Source organism: Sturnus vulgaris, chromosome 6 (genome assembly GCF_052056855.1).
Source record: "Sturnus vulgaris isolate bStuVul1 chromosome 6, bStuVul1.hap1, whole genome shotgun sequence".
In the NCBI taxonomy this organism is placed as follows: domain Eukaryota; kingdom Metazoa; phylum Chordata; class Aves; order Passeriformes; family Sturnidae; genus Sturnus; species Sturnus vulgaris.
Window position 1 is genome coordinate 4,670,635 of NC_142248.1, and position 24,488 is coordinate 4,695,122.

The window sequence follows — 24,488 nt, forward strand, 5'->3', positions numbered from 1 at the left end:
CAAAGGAATATCAATGCCAGGGGCATTTCCCATGCCACCATTTGTGTCCAGGGCCTTGGGCCTGGGTTTCTGCATGCTAAAATTTGGAACAGCAAAGGATTTCTCCCAGACGAAAGCTGTCACCACCTTGACCCCTGGCTGTCTCTGGAGTGCCAAACGCCTCCTCCATACTGCTATCAGGAACCTGGAGGGGTGAGGTTTGTTTCCCATGGAAATGGGATACCTTTCATGTCCAGCGCCCTGTGGCCGGAGGGAGGGGCGGGGACAGAACCATGCGACACCCTGGCAGTCACGTGGCCAGAGGGGTGGAGCCACGTTCACCTGGAAGTCATGTGGCAGAGGGGAGGGGCCATGTGACACCCCCAGCAGTCACGTGCCTGGGGTGAAGCCATGTAACACTTGGAAGTCACATGGCAGAGGGGCGGGGCCATGTGACACTCTGGCAGTCCCATGCCTGGGGGTGGAGCCACATGACACCCGGAAGTCATGTGGCAGAGGGGCGGAGTCATGTGACACCCTGGCAGTCACATGCCTGGGGTGTGAAGCCACATGACACCCGGAAGTGATGTGGCAGAGGGGCAGAGCCATGTGACACCCGCGAAAGTCATGGACAGTTACATGCCCGGGGGGGGCGGGGCCACGTGACACCCCCGGCAGTCATGTGCCTGGGGGTGGAGCCACATGACACCAGGAAGCCACGTGGCAGAGGGGCGGGGCCAGGTGACACCCCAGCAGTCACGTACCCAGGATGAAGCCACGTGACACCCAGAAAGTCATGTGGCAGAGGGGCGGAGCCATGTGACACCCCAGCAGTCACGTGCCTGGGGTGTGAAGCCACATGACACCCGGAAGTCACGTGGCAGAGGGGCAGGGCCATGTGACACCCTAGAAGTCACATGGCCTGAGGGGCGGAGCCAAGTGACACCCCAGCAATCACGTGGCTGGGTGTGGGGTCACATGACACCCCTGGCAGTGTGGTGGGGGGGCGGGGCCTCGTGACAGCAGCAGGGGGAGGGTGTCACAGAGCTGGGGGGCTGGGAGTGATTCCAGAATGGCTGTCAGGGGCCATGAGGCAGCCCTGGGCACGTCTCCATCACTGTAGGCAGGGGCAGCACCCCACATACCTGCTACAGCAGAGACTCCCTGACAGCAAACCCCTGTCCCACTGCTTCCTCTCTAGGGTGGGCATAAAGGCTGAGGAGCCACGTCCCTGGCTGTTGTGGGGTCATGCTGCCTGAGCAAGCATTTGTCATTAGCCTATCCTGTTTAATTACACCACTGCTTTGCTCATGAAATTCCTTTGTCATCTCAGTACTGGTACCTTTAAACTTGTAATTCCCAAGTCTGAAATGTTATGCTACCACTGCGTTTTGCCATACCAAGTTGTACATAACTTATGTGAGAATTGTTCCAGGTACCCTTCATGTAAAGTACACCCTGATCATGTTATCTATGGGCTTTAGCTTCAAGAATTTCTTATGAAAATTGTCAAAACTCATCATTGCTACAGTAAAAAACCAGAAAGTCAAAATGATTTCCTGCATGAGGTAAACAGGTGACACTTCCCAGTGAAACTCAAACCAACCAAGTCTGTTGAAGGAAAAAACCTAACCCCCTAAAACCTCCAGCCAACCCACCATACAATCAGTAATATCACTGAGATGGTCTGAAATCATACCTGATCCTGCAAGCAGAACAAATGTGGGTGTTCAGACATCTCTGTACAGATCAGCTCCCTAGGCTCTGCCTTTTTTACCTTTTCTGGGAATGCTTGATATTGTTTTGTTTTAAAAAGAAATCACACTCCATGCTGTACATTGGTACTAAATATGCAACAGACATATCTAGCTATTAATACATATATTTTTTATTTCATTTTGTGGAAAAGGAGCGCTATTTCAGGCATAGACACAACTGCAGTGGTAATGGAGCAGACTGGGAGAAGATGAATTCAAATAATGAAGTTTCCTGAGTGTGAAAGCAGACTGAAGTGATTGTGTCATCTCTAGTCTCTCCCTTCAAACAGATCATCCTTACAGGTAAGTTCACACCTGAGTATAAATGTTGTTGACATTTACAAGATCCCATTTTCTTCCACTGGATGTTTTGAAGGATCTAGCCCGTGCTGCTTCATCTGCACTGCGATATCAAACAAGTAGTCATAACATTCACACCTAAAATAAATAGGGAAAAAATGCGATGTAAGTAAAGCTCAAGTCTTACCATGTTTTATGAAAATTAGTATTTTCCTTCCTTAAGATTTTATCACCAAGATGACAGGCTGACTGGACAGCTCTATTATTGTTTATTTCCAATGTTGTGGAATGGAAAGTGCCATTTTGCTACATAATATTGATTTGCTGCATTTCCATCAGCAGATGAGTTAAATTCCAAAAATGGGACTAGGGAGGGCTAGACAAACAGTACTGGCAGGTGTCATATAAAAGCAGAGATAACCTGTGTGTTTTATATGAGGAGGGACTTGTTGACTTGTCTGAAAGGAAAATGTTGGCAACCCTATCAGCCAGCACTGATATGAAAGGAAAATCAAGCAACAGAATCATGGATGAATCCATTCCCAAAAGTTCCCCATACATGCAGAGAGGCCTTGGAAATATACATAGCATTAAGTTCATGAACATCTTAAGGCAAGAGATAGCATATTCCTGAATTGTACTCACATGGTTTTGGCTTTTTCCCATGTCTCTCCCCATACATAAACACCATGACGTCTGACCAAGACAGCACAAGAGTCTGGGTATTTTTCCATTGCACGTGCCATTCTCTCCTTGAGATCCTTCTCTTCTGGTGTATTCTCAATAATAGGAACCACTAGTGTATCGTGATATCTATTAAAAAAAGCCATGTTTATGTATTTAAAAAATATCTCTGTGCTTGGATGCATAAAACTTATCCCTAAGAAAGAGATTATCCTCTGACCGTGTAAAATGTTAAATTCTCAGCACTAGATTTTATTGCTCTTCTCTTGTGAGTCATGCTGTAGCACAGGAATTCTCAGGAACATGTCTCACTCCCAAACACATATTACGCTGGCAATACCTGAGCTACACTCGAGGCACAAAAAGAAAACAACACTTTAATCTATTAGGTGTAGCTGTTTATTGCCATATCACTTTGTAGTTGGGTCCCTTTACAACTTTTTCAAACTTTTCATCCTGTACTGGCATCATCTACAAGCTTTACCTCAGACTAAATTATTTAAAAGAATCATATCATGAAGAAGGAAATGAAGCTGTTTGCTGGAGAGCAGAAAAAATTAATTTAGGTAGTCCAAAAAGCCCCTGGAAGATTGTCCTGCTAAGGCATATAAATAGAAGGTAGAGTCAACACATGAAAAGTAAATTCTCTGTGATGGAGTCATTGGTGGGCTACATGTGATCTTGAGAGAGCCTGAGAACCCCAGTTCCAAAGACAAGATGATGCACGTTACTCAGTGGAACTTGCCTAAGAGTTTCTTCTGAAGGAGGACTGGGATATTTGGCATTGTGTGAACCTTAATTAACACTAGCAGAAACTTGTTTAAATAGTTTTAATAAGTCCCCAGTTCAGGTTCAGATTTATCATTGAGATCACATAGATATTTCATGAGTGGATGCTAGTAGTACTTTCTTTCGTAAAACACACAAAGAAAGCAAAAAAACCCGACACCAACAACTTGTATTTTAAATCAAATATTCAGAAGATAAAGTCTCATCCCTTACAGTTCTCAATGCTGATGCTTTCCTTAAGGAAGGCTATAAAAATAGTGAATGAAGAAAGTGAAGTGGCATTTGAAGCTTTACTTTGACTCTTATAAATTCTGATCACTAAAATTACACTCGGAGTTTTTGTTACTAATGAGGCTAAATGAGTTAATGGATTGGCTTCCTAGGTTCTGCTTTCTGCTTGAGCTTGGAAGCTGCTATAAATATCATAACTGATTCCTAAAGCTTTCTATCAGGAACTAATATCTAAAAAATGTCAAAACTCTGAATGAGCTAAATACTCAATAGCTCTCTTTTTTTAATTGAAATGTAAGTAGCCTACATTTGGTGAAACCTTGATGTAAAATACTTTGTGATAGTCTGACTTTCAAAGCTGTTTACTACTGATCTAATTCTCCTTCTATGGAAATCAAAGGTAAAACTAGTCTGGGATCACTGGAGTCATATTTAGGCCAACATATACTTCTGATTATTCTATCTGTAGCATTTTCCTGGACAGCTTCCAGAGAAGATTTATGTAACTAGAAACAACATGCAATCCCTTTTGTGAAAAGTCTCATTTTGTATTTTGAATCCAAGGTCCAATTTTCCTTTTAATTCAATGGGGAGACTTGTGTGAGGCAAGCCAGTGGAATCAGTCTAGTGCTTATGAGCCATATTCATCCTGGAGCTTTGACTTCTTGAGGATTTCTGGTAAATTAATAGAATGACACAGGAAAACTTGGAGCTATGTAACCCATTAAATACAATGTTTCCTGACTAAGGTGTAGGAGTGCTTGAGAGTTCAAAATGCATCTATTAAAAAATTGTTGTGGATTTAAAAAAACCAGTGCTGTTAGACAATTCAATACAAGAGCTTGTATTTTACCACATTAAAAATGCACATGCTAATGGTGACAAGAAAGTAAAGTTGCCAAGTCAACCAAAATGGAATAAAATATGCCTGGGCGTAAAATCACATATGGCTTGCTCCCTTGCCAAAGGGCAATAGTTAGATACAAAAATTAACATCAAAAAGTGGAAAGAATTTAGCATTTCAATTTCTCATCTCCTTGTCACATGTTATATAAATGTTGTTTGCAGATCCCAATTCAACACTCTGTGGGTGGAGACCTCAAAACAAGCCATCACACATAATTTGGAATAACTCAGCACTTACCTCAGAGCTCATCCTTGAAAAGTAATAACATTATCTTTAATGAGCTGTTTATTCTGAATTTTCTTTCAAACTCTGTCAAGTAAATCTGAAATCCTCTATTCTCTTAACATGCCCCAAACTAGCACAGGCAGTGATATGTGAAGTCCACCCAAATGTAGTTTGTACATGCTATCAATCCAACCTGGTGCTGCCTGGCTCCAGTTTCAGCTGAATGTTGTACAGCTGTGGTAACATCTCAGGATGTAGCTCTTTATTTGGCTTCTTCCTGTAGCTCAACAGACCACAGCAGCCTTGGCATTACAAGATTTTATCTCAGATCTCTTCCACAGGCTTCAGATCCTACAGAAAGCCAGTGGTGACTCATTCATTCCAGAGGTCTTTTTACTTCTTATTTCTAATACTTTATATTCTACACTTTCAAGTATATAACTCAAATGACTTGTATTTAAATTGCTGAAAATAAATGATCAAATATGCCTCTTCTCCTAAATATAAAGAAGTACCTGTAATAGCCTCCTGAAGTACATTTCTGGATTCCTTTTATCATCTCCTGATGGGTAATAGAGAACTCACTCCCTGGGTAAAGAAGGGTAGCCATAACAGCAGCCTTGGAATGTGTATGGATCACTGCTCCTGCCCCTAAGAACAGAAAAAGGAAATTTAGAATTAATTTTAAAATTTACCTATTAAGAAAATTTTATTTACATACTTGATTAATTTCCTTTGATTAGGCATCTTAGCAAATGGTGATTTACTGTATGAGAGGAAAAAATACACACCTAACTAAATGAAGGTATGAGGCAATTACTCACATATAAGGGATAATTATGGATTGTTTTAGGACACTTGTGTTAACTTTTAGTTAGTGACAAATTCCAGGAGACACTACTTGTACAATTCTTTACATACTGCAATGATTGAGACACTCTTAATTTTATCAGAGTTCTGAGGTTATAAAGAATTCCCAAATTTATTTGTGAAATGGAAGTTTAAAGCCTTTTACTTTCTTTTTATGTTTTCTTCAATTATCTGCTGATTCTCTGACAAAACAATCATTATCTTATTGTGTCATGATGGAAAGCTAGGCAGACAATAATTATAATCTACTTATAAAGATGCAATGTTGCTATTCATTGAGTACACATGTAAGATGCTTGTGCAGGAAGAGCAGAAGAGACTCCCTAAATCCTTTCTAAAACAACAGATGTAAATTTTACACAATATCAAAAGCTCTCTATTACTATCTACTGACTGTCTACCTGCAAAAGAAAAGTTTCATACTGTTTTTACCTATTCCTAATTTATAACTGTTAATCTCAGCCAACGGATGCAAAAGGATTTAAACAGTACTAGCTGAATTGGCAAAACCACTGATATGAAACTGCTGTAATCCCAGGCTTCCCCTGCAATCTACCAATATTGTGCACTAAAAATCAGTGCTGAAATGATCACAGGCATAGCTACAAGAGAAGATTAAACTGCAAGTGATACTGACAGGATGTTACTATGGGTTATATCCCACTGTACATGTACCTTTGCAAATCAATTTATTTTATAGTTCCATGTTTATTTCACTGTAACTTCTATGTATAAGAATTATGGTACTGAACAGCAATTTTGGATGTACATACACAGTGTTTCAGTCACTGCTGAACTGCAAACATTGCTACATACCTCTCATGGTGTAGGCATTCATAAAAAGAGGTGTGCACTGACTTTTCTTTAGTTTCTTGTGCAGTGGAGGACCACTGATGTCCTGCTCATTCATGTCACAAACAAACATGTCTTCTGGCTGTAAGAAAGAAGAAATTATTTTGATCTGTGATAGTTTTATTTGATATTTGACCTCAGTTTTGTTTTCCCTTTATATAAACAAATATATGCAAACCACGTATTTAATACAGAATGTAATTTTAACTTTGTAAAAGCACAGTAATGCTCCACGTTTATTCCAGCTTCTAATAGTACTTACCAACATGGTGTAATGGAAATTAAGTACTCTTTTTCCTCAGACTGATACCATGCACGTATTTGTAAAACTACAATTTTCTCGGAAAGCTCAGTAACAACAACAACAGATCAAAAGGAAAGGTAGTAACTGATTCAAAATAAGAAATGTAGCTGTACTTTTCCTCCCCTACTTAAAAGAACCAACAAACTACACGAGTTAAACTTAAAAATAATACATTTAACTTGTAGAACTATTTCTTTTAAACTTTGCTTTTAATAGCTTACATAAATGTTACCTTTGCATCAATTAGCTATTCATAATAGTACAAAGAATTGTTCAGGACAGTAATAAAATTTTAATGTTATTTTAAAAATCAGCAGAAAACACAATTGCAGGAGATTTCTTCACTGACTCTGCTTAATCCTCTGTTACTGCAAGCACAGACCAGACCATTGTGGTTATCTTACATACCTTTGCCTCCTTACTTCTCCACATCCCCAGAAAACACTGCTGTGAGACCTCAAGTTTCTATCAGTGAAGAAATTCCTTTCTCTCCTCACTGTATTTATCCTCAGATTTATGACAAATCCTTTCCATGCATTATTCTGGGGGAGTTCCATACTGTCATAAAATAGGTATCATTTACCATTCTCCCCTCCTCTTATATTTTGGGGCTTTTTGGAAAGCAGACAGATAGACAAGGTCACCTTTTCATGGGGAGAGCCCAGTTATTTACTGAGAATATCAAGACAAATATTTGCAATCACTCAAATGAAAATAAACAGTGATGAGGTGTTAGTGTCTATTTATGTGTGTAACTTGAAACTGTAGCCAGACAGGTAAAGCCAACCAAACCAGACAAAGAATAAAGCTGGACTGGAGTCCACTCTCACACTGCTTTGTGTTAACTTAAAGCAAGGAGAAAGTCAAGACTAGTCTACATTGGCCACTGAAACACATACTGGCTGGCTGTGATAGTGGAGTGCTGGGAGAAATCATCAGTTGTTTCAGGAATCAGCAGTAATCAACAGTATAACAAATTTGTAACTTCACATAAGGAAAAATGAAACTCTAAACAAAGGCACTTTCATCTGTCTCAGGATGAGCTCGGAGGTAAAAGCACAGTTTAACACACCTGTATTCTTTCCTTTTGGACTCCTGAAGGAGCAATGTAGATTTCATCCCTGGGAACAGATGAGAAAAGTCAGTAAGCACAGCTGAGCAACGACTGTTCCACTGTACAGGCATTTGAGCTCTTGAGCCACTGAAAAGGAAATACCAAATCTGGACCCTCACAATTAAAAACCTTTCTTGCTCTTTCCATACATTGACAGGTAGATAGTTTTCAAAATACAACCGAACTGTGCAAAAGCAAATAAAATCTCTAACTTGCAGGGGTACAAAACCCTGCTTTCAACCTGACAGATACCTAAAAACACATGTAAGAAGTGCAGCCTTATTTTTCCAACAAAGAAAAACAGCCTCTGCCTCCAGGAACTCAAATTTCTGGAATTCAGAATAAAAATTAAATAAGAAATTACAAGCAGATACTGATCTGTGATAAAGCAGGTGACAAAACCATTACATAAAATTCCATAAACTATCTATAAACAGTAATAATTATCTGGAACATTCAACATGGTAAATACTTTTTTTTCAACTGTGCAGGTTAAGTTTCTAGTGCAGTTCCATGTTTATTTGTGTTGATAAAGAGATAGCACTAATTCAGTGCAATTAAATGATAGAAATTTAAATAGAAGTGCATCACTTCTTGCATTATTTTCCTCATTAGCACAAAACCCCCAACTAGAATCTCTCTCTGAATTGCAATCACTGTTTGGCTTCAGCAGTCACATACTAAATTCAGGAGCACAGAGACATCTAGTGAATAATTAGGCAAGTTACAGATCCATTTCCTATGGATCATGGATGTTTGCAGTTCTGGATAAGAGTATTGGAGCTGCTGAAGGCTCTGGAGCACAAGTCCTGTGAGGAGCAGCTGAGGGAGTGGAGGTGTTCAGCCTGGAGAAAAGGAGGCTCAGGGGAGACCTCGTTGTTCTGTGGTAAGATGTCTGTGAAGCACAGAGGAATGTGATTTTATCGTATTTGCAATTTTTGACATTCATGAATTAACGCTGCTGGCATTGCATTAATTTAGTCTTGATTCATTTGCATGAGGAAGATGAGAAATTAAGTGGTAAATTCAGTTACTTATGAGACACACAATTTTTCTTAAATCAGATATTTTTCTTTTTTAGAACTTAACCAGAAAGAGAAAATCTGATGACAAAGTCTTCAAATACAAGATACCTCACAAAGAATTCTACATCCATTTTTAATATGCTATGCCAAGTCCAATTGGCATTTTGGCTTTTTTTTTTCTTGATAGTTGATATGAACATCACAGTGAGTAAGGCTGATTAAGATTAGCTGGTAAAAACAGTTGCTATATTTGAATCAAATTTCAACTCTTCTTTTACATTTTCCTTTCTAACAATGCCAGGTAAAGAAGCTACAGAAATACTAAGGAAAACTATATTAGTGCATTCTCTGATAATGCCATTTGTCTTGCCACAACCAACAGGAGTTGCTGATGGCAAATTAGTGCTAAAAAGATCTTCCCACAGACAACTTTAAAAACAAGAATTTATTCTCTGTTCATTCATCTCATTATTATTACTGCTGTTGCTTTGCATGCAAAATCAAGCAGGGAGTTGAAATGACCTGCATGAAGTCCAAACAGCACAACTATGAGCATTCAGGGTCTTTTATTCACACACACACACATATATATATATATATATATATATATATATATATATATATATACATATATATAATATACATATTTGAGTAGCAATGGATGGTTGTGCATGCATGCAAGAGTATACTAGAAAAATGAGAGGTCAGATTCTTTCAAGGTTGTGTCACAGCCTTGTGACTGGGTACAGAATTGCAGGCACTGTGCAAGGCTTTTTGCAGAATGAGGACTTATCTTTTTTTCAGTGGCCACTGAGAGGAGCTCTGCTTCCACTAAAAGGATTGGGGATTATGAATAGGTGGGAGACAAGCAAATTAAACCACAAAGCAGTGCTTCTTTGCAGGAGATAGAGACCAAAAATTGTTGTTGTTACCTGTTGTGCTTTAATTATATGTAAAGCATTTGTCTTCTTAGAAATCACCTCAGTAGAACAGTAATTTCCTTCTTAGAGGAAATATCTGGCCTGCAAAATGTCCAGGCTGAGAATGATCTTATTTAACCACAGGCATTTGAAAGCCTGATGTAACCCATTCTAAATTCCATAGCCAATGAAATGAAAAAGGGGGAACACATTGTTCTTTAAAGACAATTCATCTACCTTAAACAAAGGTAGGAAAAGGACAGGATAAGGTCACTCCCTGAAGTTGTCTCTGTCCATTGAAGGGTCTGCAATGATTAATTCAGACTATTCACCTCTCTCCTATTGGTTAAATTTGTTCATTTCCCCCTCTAACTTCTTGCTCACTCTCAACTTGCAAACATTTCTCATGGAACTGAAATGCCCTCACCAAATACTAAACACAGCCAGCCTTTCTCTCACCACATTATTTCTCTTTCATCATTACTCACCCATGTTTCAAGCTGATTCCTCCACCAGTTCCTGTTACCCAGCCCAAACCATAAAACAGTCTACAAAGCTCTGGGATAAGATTCCTTGGATGTAACCCATCCTAAAAAGAAATTAAATAAATCAATGAAAAAACATCAGAAACACCTCAGACCTAAGAATTCAAACTCTCAAACTGAGCTTAAAGGATTAGTACTTTCATACTGAAGCAAAATGGTTTAATTTATGCTAATGAACTTCAATTACAAAATAATTACATGTTTACATAATGCCCTTTATGCTCTGCCAGGGACATCACAGCTTGAAACAAACAAAACCCCCAAATAAGGGGCATGTCTGACTATCTTTCACAGGAAAGGTCTCATCTAAAATTTATTTGAGTGCACTGGCCCGTGCATATTACACCAGCAGGATTATGTTACGGACTATTGCACAAAAAAAGGGAAAATAAGTGCATCTAACATTATCCATTTTTAAAAGCTTGACTAATAGTTTTCTTATTGAATCAGTTTTTCTGTAGGTTTATTTTGCTTGATTTACAAATTTCAGTAGAACAGACTTTATTAGTCAATATATATTTTTAAACAGCACTCAAAAAATACCACAGAAAATATATGCAAATTATTTTATGAATTTTGCATTCTTACATTTTTACAACTCAAAGTTACTTTACATGCAGTTTAGTCAGAAGGCAAATTACACCATTTTAATATTTCTTTGAAAGGAAAAAAATCTTATTTTTTTTAATATTCCATTTTTATTACAGTAATATCTGTATCCATATATTAACCAAAGGTATCTCTAGTGTCAGAGGTAAGATTTCTACCGACATTACCACAGTAAAACAGCTGCTTTTATGGTGTGCCTTTTTTATAGGATTACTTTTATTGCAGCAACTAGAAGCTTAAAGTTTTTTTTTAAATAACAAATGATTAGCTGCTCTACTGCTCACATCAGTCACTAACACCCATCCAATAACATTTCCAAGAAAAATATTTTGTTTAGCAGCAAGAATCCACATTAGGGGGGAGTATTTTGTCAACACCCACAGAATAACAAAAAAGCAAAAGCAGCACACAGCAGAAATGGTAGGCAGCTGCTTGCTTGGTGCCAATGGCTTTGCTGAAATGTTTAGACAGAAGTGCTTCAGCTGCTGTGGGACTTGCAGAACTAAGGGTGGGAGGCAGCATGGAACAGCAGCATGAGGCAGGACACTGGGAAGGTGAATTACTGGGGATGGCAGCCTGGGGCACGTTTGACTTTTGGAATCTCCTACTCTAACCTCATCTTTATAACCCCCAATGACAGTGAGTCACAAGATTTGTTCTCTCTTACCAAAGACCATGGACATGCAGGTCTTCCCTTTCACCTCTGTCACAGTGTTTTATGTTATTATGACAACTCAATCTGCTGCTCTTTTTTTTTGCTTTGTTTTGTTTCATTTATGATGACCCTGACAGGCCACATTATGTAGGCTGCTGATACCTCTCATGTCCCTGCTGGTTTTGAAGACTGGGCTGGTCTCTCACCACATACAAACTGGAGAGGTGTTCTGAGCCTTGTCCAGGAGATGCTTCCATGTGCTCAGTGTTTATTGTGCTTGATGAAGCACAGCACTGCCAGCTCATGTTCTGGCTGTGATGATACATAAAACCCCAAACAAAGACCAATTAAAAAAACCAAAAACTAAACAAAAGAAGCCAAATCACAAAACAAACCTGAACAACCCCAGTTAATATAAAAAAAGCCATGAGTCCTGGAGATGCAGCCAGACAGCTGGCAACATTCTGGAAACTGTATTAAATTTACATTTTTTACGAGTTTACATAGGATCACAGAACAGTTAGGGTTGGGAGAGACCTTTGGAGGTAATCCAGTGCAATCCCCCTGCCAAGGCAGGGTCACCTAAAGCAGGTGACACAGGAAAACCTCCACGTGGGTTTTGAATGTTTCCAGAGAGGGAGACTCCACCATCCCTTACGCAGCCTATTCCAGTGCTCTGCCAGCCTCAAAGCAAAGAAGTTCATCCCCGTGTTGAGAACTTGTGCTTTAGCTTAAGAACATTGCTCTTGGAATGCTGGACACTGAGTCCGCCAGGATTCTTGCTGGCTGAGTTTCCTCCTGGCCGCCAGGGCACGCTGCCAGCTCACAGTCAACCTGCCGTCCACCAGTACTCCCGTGGCCTCCCTATAATTAGCAACTGCGAAGCTGCTGGCTAATTACCAAGGTTCAAGAACAGCCTCAGTCCCCGCGATGGCGGGGAGCTGTCGGAGCGGTGGCGGGGCCCCGCCGCCCCCCGGCCCTCGTTACCTGCACCGCGTCCCCGCCGGCGGCCGCCATGGCAAGGCCAGCGCGGGGTCCTTGCTCGGGGGCTTCTTTGGCGGCCGCGCGGGCGCCTGCGGAGCGCCGGGCATACCCCGGCCGCGGGCACCGACCCGAGCCCCGGCGGGCGGGATGGAGAGGCCGCTGCCCTCCCCTCGGGCCGGGAGCCGGCAGTGACTAGAGGAGATGCGGGTGAACCCCGGGGATAAACAGCCAGGCTGGGCGCGGGTGCCCGTCAGGTTGTATTTGCCCGAGCATGGGGCGATCGAGACGGCCAATCCCACGGCAGGTGCCGCGGAAGGGGCAGGCGGGGCACGGGGGCTCGCTGAAGCGCTCCCCCGGCGCAGGGGGCGTGCCGGGTTATTTCAGTTCAGGCAGTCAGCGGGGCAGCCCCGGCGCGGTCGGGGGGTGGGGGGCAAGATGGCGGCGTCCCTATGGCTGAGCGGCGGCGGGGAGCGGCTGCTGCGGGTGCTGCGGGCCGGGCGCTCGGCGCTGGGCGCGGGGCTCTCCCTGCCCGCCCGGGCAGGCTGGAGGCACCTGCACGGCACCCGGGATCTGCTGGGTGAGTGGCGGGCGGGTGCCGTGCTGTAGGTATGTCTGCGGGGATCTGCTGCGGACAGAGGGTTGACCCTGGCTGGATGTCAGGCACTCAGCGGAGCTCCTCTGCAGCTCCCCTCCGCAGCTGGGCGGGGGAGAGAAAATAGAGCAGAAGGTTCATGCAGTGAGATGAGGACAGGGAGAGACCACTAGTCGATTACTGTCGTGGGCAGAGCAGACTCTATTTGGGGGTGTTGATTGCGGTTATTGCCAGTTAGAATCAGAGCGGGATAATGCGAAGGTGGGCAGAAAAAAAAAAATCCAAACCACTTTTCCTTCACCCTGCTCTACGTCCTCCCTTGCAGCTGCACAGGGAGAGGGAATGAGGGTCACGGTCGGTCCCTCCCGTGCTGTTAATGCCGCTGCTCAGGGACAGGGCTCCGTCCCGCGGGACACAGTCCTCCGTGAACTTCTCTTATTTTTGGTCCATGTTTAGCAATTCCACCACGTTTCTGTCATCTTATTCTCCTGGTAATGTTTCAAATAACGGGAGAACGGTGTGTGATGTATCTTTTATGTAATTCCGTTTGGTTTTTTTTGATGGAAAAATGGAGTTTATTAATTGCACGTCTAGCATCCTTTCTTACATAGAAGTCAAGGTGTGAGGTTATGACAACACCCTTTCAAGATGTGTATTTCAGGAGTATCAGGCAGATCATTTACCCTTTCATGTTTTCCTCTGTCTCTAAGAGATGTGGGAAGAGTTTATGGATCCTGAAATGAAATGTGATCTTTCCCTACTTGCTCTGTAAGTTGCAACTTGTAAAACATTTAAACAATGGTCAGGTGCGTTGTTATGAGGTCCTGGTGTGATGCTGAGCATGAAATACCTGAACTCTTTGGAGTTTAAGTGCACTTACAAAAAAGTGAGCTTTCATTAACCTCGTGTAATAAAACTCAGTAGCAGTTCAGAGACAGTTTAATCATTGTGGTTTAGACCTCGACATTCCCTTCCTTCCAGCAGTGGTTGCCTTTGCTGCTTTGCAGTATGAAAATATTTTCCTTTGTAAAACTTGCTGTGTGTGATACAGGGAAGTCTATCCCTTTCTTGAAATAAATGTTATTTGTTTCCAAATTTCATTAGATAAAGCTTGCTTCTTTCTACATACAATAGAAGGCAAATATAATATAATGTAGGATAAGCTACTCCTAAATTAGTTTTATTATTTAACTTCTTAAGTACCTCTTGTCTACACTCATCCCGGACAATCTATTGTGTATTTTATTTTGAGCTGGAGTTAAATTTCTAAATTTGGATATGCAAATGACTAAAATCTTTTAATTCCTTACAGTAAGCTCTAAAGTGTTAGGGTGGATAGATCACACCTTTAAATCATTCAAGCTTTCCTCATTCAACCCTTGTAGTGTACTTACAGCTTTTCAAGGTGGTGTGTATTTTGGTGACACCAGTTATCTTAAATTTGTTGTTACCTCTAAAATTAAAGATGAGAAGTCATAACTTCTCTGGTAAAATACAGCTCATTTGGACATAAAACTCACTGTTGGTTCCTAGTCTGACAGTGTAAATAGAAGTAAATTTTATTTTAGCATTATGTTTAATTCTCTGCTTTTCTGTTTCTGAAAAAGCTGCTATTTGAAGTATTGGTTCATGTGGATCTAGTTTTTCATGTCACATGAATTTTTTGTTTCTTACTATGTTTCTGTCCTTTTTCGTGGTGCTGATAGAGGAAAAGTTGTTTTGCATAATTAAAACAATTAATTCAGAATGGAATTCTTAGTTTGTCGGTCACAGAGAAAGAAGAAAAAGAGAAAACAGAAAGAACAGAATGACCTCTTTATGTTAGAGGTGTGAACTTCTCTGGGCATAAGCATTAAATGGATGCACAAGGTCTTGTGTTCTTCTTTGTATCCAATTTTATTTATTTACTTGTCCATTTCATGGCTACTTGCTTTTGGAGTTTATCTTCTAACTTGATAAAAGGACCAGAATGGATTGTATGTTTTGTGGTAGTTGCTCATAACACTGAAGGGAAAGTGTTACAGTGGCACAAATTTGTTGCTCAGTTTTGTGTTTGTGCCAAAGTATGAAGCATATTCTGGGAAATGGATCAAGTAGCTCTTTCTGGAAGAGAAATTTGAACCACCATGTTCAAAAATTAATTTTTTTCTCATTAAAAATGTGGATTATTTTCACTTTTTAAAGTGACGTCTGTCCACTAGTTCTCAATAATCCTAGATATTTGTGGGATATGGCTTCAAAATAAGTTTTTGATTGTCAAAGCCAGACTTGCCAAGTTAGACTGATGAAACTGAGAACACTTCTTTGCATCCTATAATGTGTAATGTTTTCTACTTGCTGTTACTGAAAAACTATTTTTGAGTATATGTATAGTATAAGACAATTGTTAACTCATACTTTAATTTGTCAGTCATACTTCAAAGACTACAAAAATTTATTTGGTAAATGAACACGGATAAGCATTCACATACATAACGTGGTTCATTTTTCTGTATATTAGTCCTAGATGAGAGGTTGCAAGAAACTTTTTCAAGAAAGTGCATGGAGGTAATTCAGATGGGAATTGAGTGTTACAAGGAACGTTGTCTGGATACATTTCTAAATATCACAATAATGAGTAATATTAAACTTAAACTACCATGGAAAGACTGAGACAAAAAAAAAAAGGTGTATTTGCTCATGCAGTCTTCTGGGAATGTCAGCCATGCAATTGAGCTCATTTCCACAAAACTCCAGTGTTTGGGTTTGCATGACCCTGATTGTGTTGCTATCTTGGGGGCTTTAGGGAATAACTAACTCGCTTTCTGTTCTTGGTGCATTTTAAAATGTCAGGATCATTGATGGCTGCTTAGGTCATTAGGGGTTTGCTACAGTGTTTCCATTTCACATTTAAAAGAAAAATTATGGAGTGGTTTGGGTTGGAAGGGACCTTTAAAGGTCATCTAGTCCACCCCCCTGCAATGAGCAGGGATATCTTCAAATAGACCAGGCTGCTCAGAACCCCATCCAACCTGACCTTGCTAGGTCCCAGTGCTGGGGTGTCCACCACCACTCTGAGCAGCCTGTTTCTGTGTTCTGTGTTTCATCTCTGTCATTGTAAATATCTTCCTTTCACCCAGTTTAAATCCTCCCTCTCTCGATTCAAACCATTACCCCTTGTTCCACTGCTATTGGCTCAATTAGGAGGCCTGTCCCCATCTCTCTTAGAAGCTCTTTTTAGTAGCTATTGAAAGACTGCTGTAAGGTCTCCCTGGAACCTTCTCTCCTCCGACAACCCCAGTTCTCTTGATCTTTTTTCATACAAGAGGTGCTCCCTCCCTCATCATTTTTATGGCTGTCCTCTGGACCCCCTCTAACACATCCATGTCTTTCCTGTGCTGAGGATTCAGGAGCTGGGTGCATTTCTCTAGGTGGGACCTCATCAGACTAGAGAGGCAGAACTGCCCTTGACCAGCTGGCCACGCTGATTTTTATGTGTCCCAGGCTGTGTTTGCTTTCTGGGCTGTGAGCCTTAACCTGCCACATGACAGCTTTTCATCTGCCAGTACTTCTCAGAGTCACCAATGGCCGTGGGGGCATTGAGATGGTGACCACTACCCTCTGGATCCAACCCATTCCTCACCCATGGAACAGTCTACCCATCAAATTCATCAATTTACAGAGAACAATGTTCTTAGTCCAGAGGGGTGACATCCATAGCCCTTCTGTATTTGCTGGTGTCATTCTATCATATAAAGCCACTAGGTTGGTCAGGCAGGACATGCCTTGGTGAAGCTGTTGTGGCTGTCCTGAATCACCTCCCTGTTCTCCATGTGCCTTAGCACAGCTTCTGGAAAAGAAAAAAAAAAAAGGGGGCAAGGAAGAAAACGAGAAGAATTTTGGGCTGAAAAGCATATAATAAGGAAAAAAAACCTAAAAAATTATTCTTTTCTATGAGGTTTTTTTAGCTGTTTCTGACTACTCCAAGCAATACAGCAACTAGGAGAAATGTAGTGTTGTTTCCTATTGAATGGTAACAATCCTTAATGCTGGGACAATGAAGCAGAAATGAGCCTTGCCATTGTATACAATGTACCTTCTATGTGTCTATTTCTGTTCTGTAAATGAACACAAGTTCAGGCATCACAGTTCAAGAAAGAACCTCAAAAATCGGGTACTGGAAAGCTGCTTTTCCAAAACTGATCTAAAAAGATGCCTTTTTTTTGCATCATAACTATATTTAAAAGTACAGAAAGGTAGTATCTCTCATATTAATGTCAGAATACTCCTCTTTGGTATAGAGGATCAGATGCCAAGAGGTGTAATTTGCTGTGAAGCCAAGGACTGTATCCTGAGCTCTGCCCTCAGAAGAATTCCACTAACATGGCACACACCTGCTGTTACACAGTGCTGCTTCTGCATATGGGTTTACTGAACCAAGATGAAATCACTGAAACTTGAAATCAAGCCATTTCTGCAAAGTAGATAGAGTTTTCTAGTAAAAAGGATAAATAAATATTTCAAAAGTTTATCAGTGGAAGAGGTAGATCATCAGTGTCTGGAATATTAGGATCACAAAGGCTTTATTTAAAAGATATGCTTGAATCTTGAAAAAATTCCACAGCCTGAGTCAAGGAGGAGAAGGAGGACAGGAGATAGGAGGATGTAGTGCTTTTAGTGGATTTTGAGATGATCAACAAAACTTCAGGTCTAGGAATTCAGGGTTTGTGAATTTCTATTTCTCTTGTAATGGAAATTTTTCCTTTGAGCTCTTTGCTGGGCATGGTTGTATGTAAGCTTTAAAAAAAGAGCAACACAGTGAATCTTTTGTTCCGTTATCTTTCAGATTCATGCACTTTTAGTTTCATTTGTGTTAAGCAATTAACTGAGAGAAAAGTTACACTGAAAAAGTACTCATTTGAGATACCACATGCTTGTTTTGCAGGTACACCTGGTATTAAAATTTTTATGCCTGCACTATCTCCAACAATGGAAGAAGGAAACATTGTGAAATGGTTAAAAAAGGAAGGTAAGATAGCATTTTCTGTGGTCACATTTTTTGTAATTTTTCAGCTATGTAAACCTATTCTGTAAAAATAAGATAATTCTTCCTGGTTATACATCAGTATTTTGAAGCAAAATGTTTGGTGTACGGATGCTGTCATCATGAACTATACCTGCTTTGAAATTGTTCATTTTGAAATGTTTTTTCCATAATTGTCTTCCAAAAGCTTGCATTGGTAATATTTTTGAAAAATTTCCATTAGGCTGTTCCAGGGTGTGAATGTGTTGCTGTTTTTAATTCCCAGTGTTGTCATGCTGCTCAGTAGCTTTGGAAGTCTGAGAGCCATTGACTCTGGGGAGAATCTCTCTCTCATTATTCTGTTGTGTTATGGAATACCATGAAAAATATGGTATTTTTGAATATCTTTTTAAATATCTTAATTATAGTCTACAGTTAAAACTGAGAGAAATTTAAATTACTTTCACAACCCTAGTACCAAATGGGGAATTTTTTCCCTAAAAGAACCCAAACTGAAAACCAACCTACTCATCCCAAAAAAGCCTGAACTCTGTGCTCTGACAATTATTTGCTTCTGTTAAAATATTTTGGAGCAACTGGGTTAAAAAGTCTGTCGAGTTCTTTTTTCATGTAGGTTATATGTAAATAAAAAATGATCTGTAGAAGAGTCAGCAGTTCCTGTTCTGTCAGGAGATGTTTGTCCTGTTTAATCCTACCCTGTCTCTTCTTCAATTTTATATTAAACCTGAATTTTGACTGTAGTTTTGGATTCTAGGTAGCTGTTGGTATAGGACACATTGCAGGGTTTAGGATAGCAGTAGGAATATATCTTGTTCACAGGCATTTTTAGATTTGCTAAAGAGATGAATACATCTGGAGAAAAGGAAATATCTTAAAGCTTATTATGTTTGACAGACACAATGTGCATAGCTAAACACGTTTTGCCTATTGTGCCTAGGTAAGCCTTTTCCTTTGGCTTGTCCTTTCAAGGGTTGATACAGCTTCCATTGTTGTGTTCCTGGAGAACTTTGCTTTCCTGCATTTTCAGTACATTTTGAGAGGTGGCTGGAAGACAGCTTCTTGCTCCAGTAGTGGATTGGACCTTTCACTCATGAAATTTTTTCAGAATTTACTGGAACAATTCAGAAGTTCATGTCTATTAAAAAAAATTTGCGCCGGTGTTCTTGAAACTTGAAGCTTCAGTTAGTAAAGTTCAGGATGATGCAAAGAGAAAAGAATGATCCAAAGTCCTTCTTTTATTTGTTAGTTGCCAATAATTGTAAAACACTAAATATAAACAGTAGCCTGTTTTACAGTAATTACAGCATTCAAAATTGCAAGAGAAAGCAGAGAGAGCATGGTTGAAGTTGAGTAGATTCCAGTTGGCTCCCCAATGTGAATGAATCCACTTTCCTCATAAAAAAGTGTTAGAATGTAAAAGCAATACAATGGGGGCTTTTTTGTCTTTCCACTAGCCTTCCACCCTAACACAAAAGAAAGCTTCACACCTATTTTAATGAAATTAAAATCAAATCTTAATTGACGATTAGCCTTTGAAAGAAAATTATTTTAGTTCTCTATTTAGAAAGGAGACCAAACCCAAATATAGTGTTTTGTCTTAGTGGCCATACCTGTGACCATAATTAGTTCCTATCAATACTTTTGTTTCCTCTAAGAGCCTGGGCAGCAAACATAAAGACAATATTTAAAAAAAGATAAATTTTGAAGAAAATAGTGATTTAATGCTTACACGCCTCTCTGTAAGGGATGCTCTTAACTACTTGATTGTTTGGAGTGTTTGCCATGTAAAAGTAGTGTTATTGCTGAATATAAACGTTTGGCAATTGAATTGTCCAAGAAAATAAATCTTTTTAAGCAGTTGACAGAAGCAAGCTGCTTGCATGTGAAATGTTTTTTCCACTGTTTAACCAGAAGGGGTCAGTATAATACTATTTTGATAATCTTTCTGTTCTTTGTGTAAATGTCAAGTGTTTTCATTTTATGGTTTCACAGGATGGACAGATAATTTCACTGCCACAGAAGGGAAAGAGCCGAATTTAACTGATAGCTTTACTTTTCCTTCTCATTGTTAATGCGGTTTCATGTTGATTCCTGTGGGTAATAAAGTCATTTTCACAGAGATAAAACTACGTTTCTAAAAACTTCTATTTATTATGTATGAATTTAATGTTGATGAAAGATGGTAGACTGACAGCCCAGGAGGCCAAAATCCTCTTGTTAATGTGGGCAGAAAACAGAAGATACAACATTGCTGGCAGCTTCCACACGCAGTGTAACTCTGCTACCTTTTGAGACATCAGCTCCAGGGACTTCAGTATCTGTGTTCAGTCAACTCTGATTTTATTTGCAATATTAAGAAATGCAGTTAGTGTCTTGTGATTTGGATACTTGTCTGTCTGTAGTTGGACAGAGCACTAAGGGTTTTGGATGCCAATTGGATCTCCTGGAAAAGGAGACTCTGCTTCAGCAGAGATTCTAACCATTCAGCTTAGCTATGGCAATTTAACCATTAAAACCAAACCAAAAACAAATTAAGAAGCAAAATATCAAAAAACAAACAAACCTGAACCTCACCCAAAAATTTTCAAGGGTGTTATATATAATCTTAGAGAGCTCTGGTTCAGGCAACTTTTGTTGCAAGTACTGCTCTCTCAGTGTATAGTGTAAGAACAAAGATATGCTTTGCAGAAGTGCTCTTTCCAATCCTAATTGTTAGGAAAGCTCATTTGTAGTTGACATCAAACTGGGCATCAGTTAAGAGCTATCACAAATATTGCAATCTCTAATGAAAGTAGTCCTTGTATTGCACTTGGGTGCTGAAACACTCACAGGACTTGAATGCTGCAGTGAAATGAATTCTTATGAAGTTTTATACTGCATTTATTCAATTGCCTTTCAAATTTGTGGTAAGTTTATGGCTGCAGCAATGAAAGGAAAACAAAAAAAAAGTGGAAACTTCTCTAAAGTTCTCTAAAGATTTTCCCTCTTGCTCTCCCTGTGCAAGACAACACTCAGTTTTCTGTGGACAGCCTCAGATAGCCAAGCTGAGATGTGATGTGTGACAAACACAGGGATGCAGGTGTTTGTCTTTGGTGGCTTCCCCTGCTGGAGGTGCTGCTGCTGAGCTCTGAGCACTTCACTCTGAGATTTTTTCATAATGGTGCAGAATGCAGATTAGGATACAGAGTTAGCCTCCTTTCTGCTTGCCAATCTTAGCTCTGGAAATTACACAATTTGCCCAACAATTTGATTTCTGAACAGCTGAGAAGTACTTGCCTAATGATCTGATATATGGCCTACTTGAATTAATGATCCAGTGAGATTAAAACACTCATATAGAGCCTGGAGTTTTGACTTCCTCTTATAAACTGTTCATGCTCTAGTTATTGCAAACGGGAATGTGGCTGTTAGATTATTACATTAAAAAGATGAAGTATATTTCTCCACCAATTTCTGTAATAGGAATGTTTATGACTTATAAAACTATGTAGGTCACTGAGCTTTTGATGTTTTCATTCAACACAAATGAGCTACAACACCTCATTTTCCCTTTCTAGTTCATGTAGTCCTGAAAGGGGAAATTTATTTTTTTTTAATAATGTTGTCTCTTGCCTAAATGTAGGTGATAACCTGCACTAGGTTTTAATTCTGCTCCTTAAGCATAATAGAGTAGTTAATCAGTAGTTAAGCTAAATGCTTAGACATCTAATGCTGTTGCAGCATTTCTGGTAATGGGGAAATATTAAAATTTTACTTCATATAAAATTGTAGGCATGTTTTAGGCTTGTATGTGTCGTCTCTGTAAGGAATAAAAGCTGTATTTTGTAGGAAGCCAAAACATTCAACTACCTCACAGTTTTTAATGCAATGTCAGTTTTAATGTTAGGCATCTAGTTAGTATTGATTTGTTGAAATAATCCAGATACATAATATCTTTATCATCTGCTAGCAGATACAGAGATTCTTCAAAAGCAGAAGAAGAGTATGCTTCAGAATTAATCTTGGATTTGTGTAATGTAGCAAAGGCAATTTATAGCACTTGTGTGTATTTTTATTTCACAAAGTAAGTATGAATGAATGTTTAAAAAAAACCTGTCTGAACCGTATAGGAGATTAAACAATCTTGCAGCTGTGCTTTCCCAAAGACATTCAAATAAAAATCTCAGGAATTTCAATGTCTTTAATAGTGTAGACACCAGTTACAGAACTGTGTACCGTTGTCCCAAGCAGTATTAGATAGCTTGCTCTGACTGGTGGCTAGCAGTGAATATGGAAGGCTCAGTATTTTATTCATGGCAGTGCTACTGAATATAGGGTTCTGGAAATAAATTTGTACTTCCTCTTGGAAAGCCTCCTGTAAACATCAATTCTTGGAGCATGTCAGTGTTCTGCCAAAGCAGTTTGTGGTTCTTGAATCTTGGGGATTTTATTTGGAAAGATACAATAAGTCATGATGGGAGATCAACTCGCTATAAAATATATTGAAGGATCCAGAATTACCATATTATACGGTGAATATCTGTCTTCCATGGTTAAAAAAATCTGAAAGGAAATTAAGGTAAGTATTCTGAAGTTCTGTTGTGTTTTGCAGGTGACACAGTGAGTGTTGGAGATGTGCTGTGTGAAATTGAAACAGACAAAGCAGTGGTTGCCATGGAATCAAGTGATGAAGGCATATTGGCTAAAATCCTGGTAGGAATCCTGCATTTCTCAGTAGGGTGATATAACTTCAGACTGTTGCTTAGCATATTGCCTCAAAAACTAGTTTAGATAACTAAACTTCTGTTCAGCATTCAGAAAAATGCACTTGCTTGCATTCCTGGGGGGAAATAATTGCTCTATTTTTGCCATGTGTGTACCAGACTATTGGTACATGATTCTGTATGTAGTTAATGGATTTTTTACTTAACCTGATTAAGTTATTTTGTATGTCTTAACACCTGGTGAGTTATGTCCATAAAGAGTTGCAGGAAAGCAATTAACAATCAATTGGAATTGGAATGGAATTTTGGGTGGTACTTTACCCAGGATGTGTCATTTCTGTGCTAGATTGTCCTGTGCTAGTCATTCAAGGTGGAATGTTGTACAAGATGGGCTGACCCAGAGAACAGTTCTTGGAGTCAATAATTTCCTCTAATTTAAATTGATTAAGCTTAATATAAAGAACAAAAACTGGGATGAGTGGGAAATTTTCTGAAGCAGTTTCAGCTGTTCCTTCTCTCCCTCCACAGTAATTAAACAACAGGATGAAATGCAAGAGTTTAGAATAAAATGAATAAAAATATGAGAGATGTGTACTTTCAGTAAATATTATGTCATTTGGTTAGGGAGGTCTCATTTGGGAATATCTACTCATGAGGTATGGATCACATAATCATACAAATTAGGCATACTGGTATTAATTGCAATCCAGCTACTTAGGAAACAGCAGAACTGGCATGGGCACAAACTGGTTCCTGGAGCCATGAGAAAATTCTGTCCTAGGCACAGTGAGACACGTGTTTCTGCTGCTTTTATAAAAGCTTTTTGGATTGGTATATTAGACTTCCTATCTCTGCTACAGCTGCATTTTCTTACATCAGAATGTATTGGCACAGTTATCCTTTGCAAAAACAGAAAAGGGAGAGTGGTTTCCTGTGTGGCAGCATTGGAGAAGTGATGTTCTGTTTGGGATCTTCCTTTTTCGTATAAGCAAAGGCAACATCCTTTGCAAAAGTGAAAGTCTCAAGAGAGATGGGCTGGGGTAGGGAGGAGAGGGGATGTAAGATGGAACTCAGCTGTAAATGAACTCTCTCAGGGCTTACAAAAACTGTCATTAGTGTTCAATTTCTACAGCATAACTTGCATTTGAGCACTAGTGTATATAGACAAGAGTTTTTAAAATCTATTTCCTTCTTTTGTGTTGCTAAATTTGTGTTCAGCTATGGAACAACACATTTAATAAGTTTCAGAGGATCTGTTCTGCTATGCCAGGATGAAGTCTCACATTGGATGTGTTTTTTAATCTGTGTTTAGTCTCCATGCCGTTATTTAATTAATTGCTTTCACTATTTTTAAATCTCTCTTCTTCAGTTTTGAATGTTTCTGAATGTCAGTTTGCTCCTAATAGCCTTGACAAAAGCT

The 24,488-nt window shown here is 39.6% G+C and overlaps 2 protein-coding genes across 5 annotated transcripts in view; one reads left to right on the top strand and one right to left on the bottom strand.

Moving 5' to 3' along the window:
- Positions 1–1,845: 1,845 nt before the first annotated feature.
- Positions 1,846–13,018, bottom strand: APIP (APAF1 interacting protein). Of its 2 annotated transcripts, XM_088166778.1 has the most exons (8): positions 12,754–12,797; positions 11,973–12,078; positions 10,446–10,546; positions 7,971–8,019; positions 6,559–6,676; positions 5,388–5,523; positions 2,682–2,849; positions 1,846–2,174 (listed from the first exon to the last, which is right to left on the bottom strand). In XM_088166778.1, exons 2-8 carry the CDS (start codon positions 12,069–12,071, stop codon positions 2,075–2,077), a joined length of 771 nt encoding a protein of 256 aa, XP_088022904.1. In that variant the 5' UTR covers positions 12,072–12,078; positions 12,754–12,797; the 3' UTR covers positions 1,846–2,074. The 2 variants fall into 2 exon arrangements, with proteins under 2 accessions (XP_088022904.1, XP_014729125.2); XM_014873639.2 differs by lacking the exon at positions 11,973–12,078 and having other exon boundaries at positions 12,754–13,018.
- A 128-nt stretch (positions 13,019–13,146) lies between these two features.
- Positions 13,147–24,488, top strand: part of PDHX (pyruvate dehydrogenase complex component X) — a 32,907-nt gene continuing 21,565 nt past the window's right edge. The window contains exons 1-3 of one of the 3 annotated variants that reach the window (XM_014873549.2): positions 13,147–13,327; positions 18,267–18,350; positions 22,957–23,057. In XM_014873549.2, coding sequence (XP_014729035.2) covers positions 13,186–13,327; positions 18,267–18,350; positions 22,957–23,057 — 327 coding nt within the window. In that variant the 5' untranslated portion in view covers positions 13,147–13,185. Of the gene's footprint in view, positions 13,357–14,057; positions 14,111–18,266; positions 18,351–22,956; positions 23,058–24,488 lie in introns of those variants that run through there. The other 2 variants (XM_088166776.1, XM_088166777.1) reach the window with 2 other exon arrangements.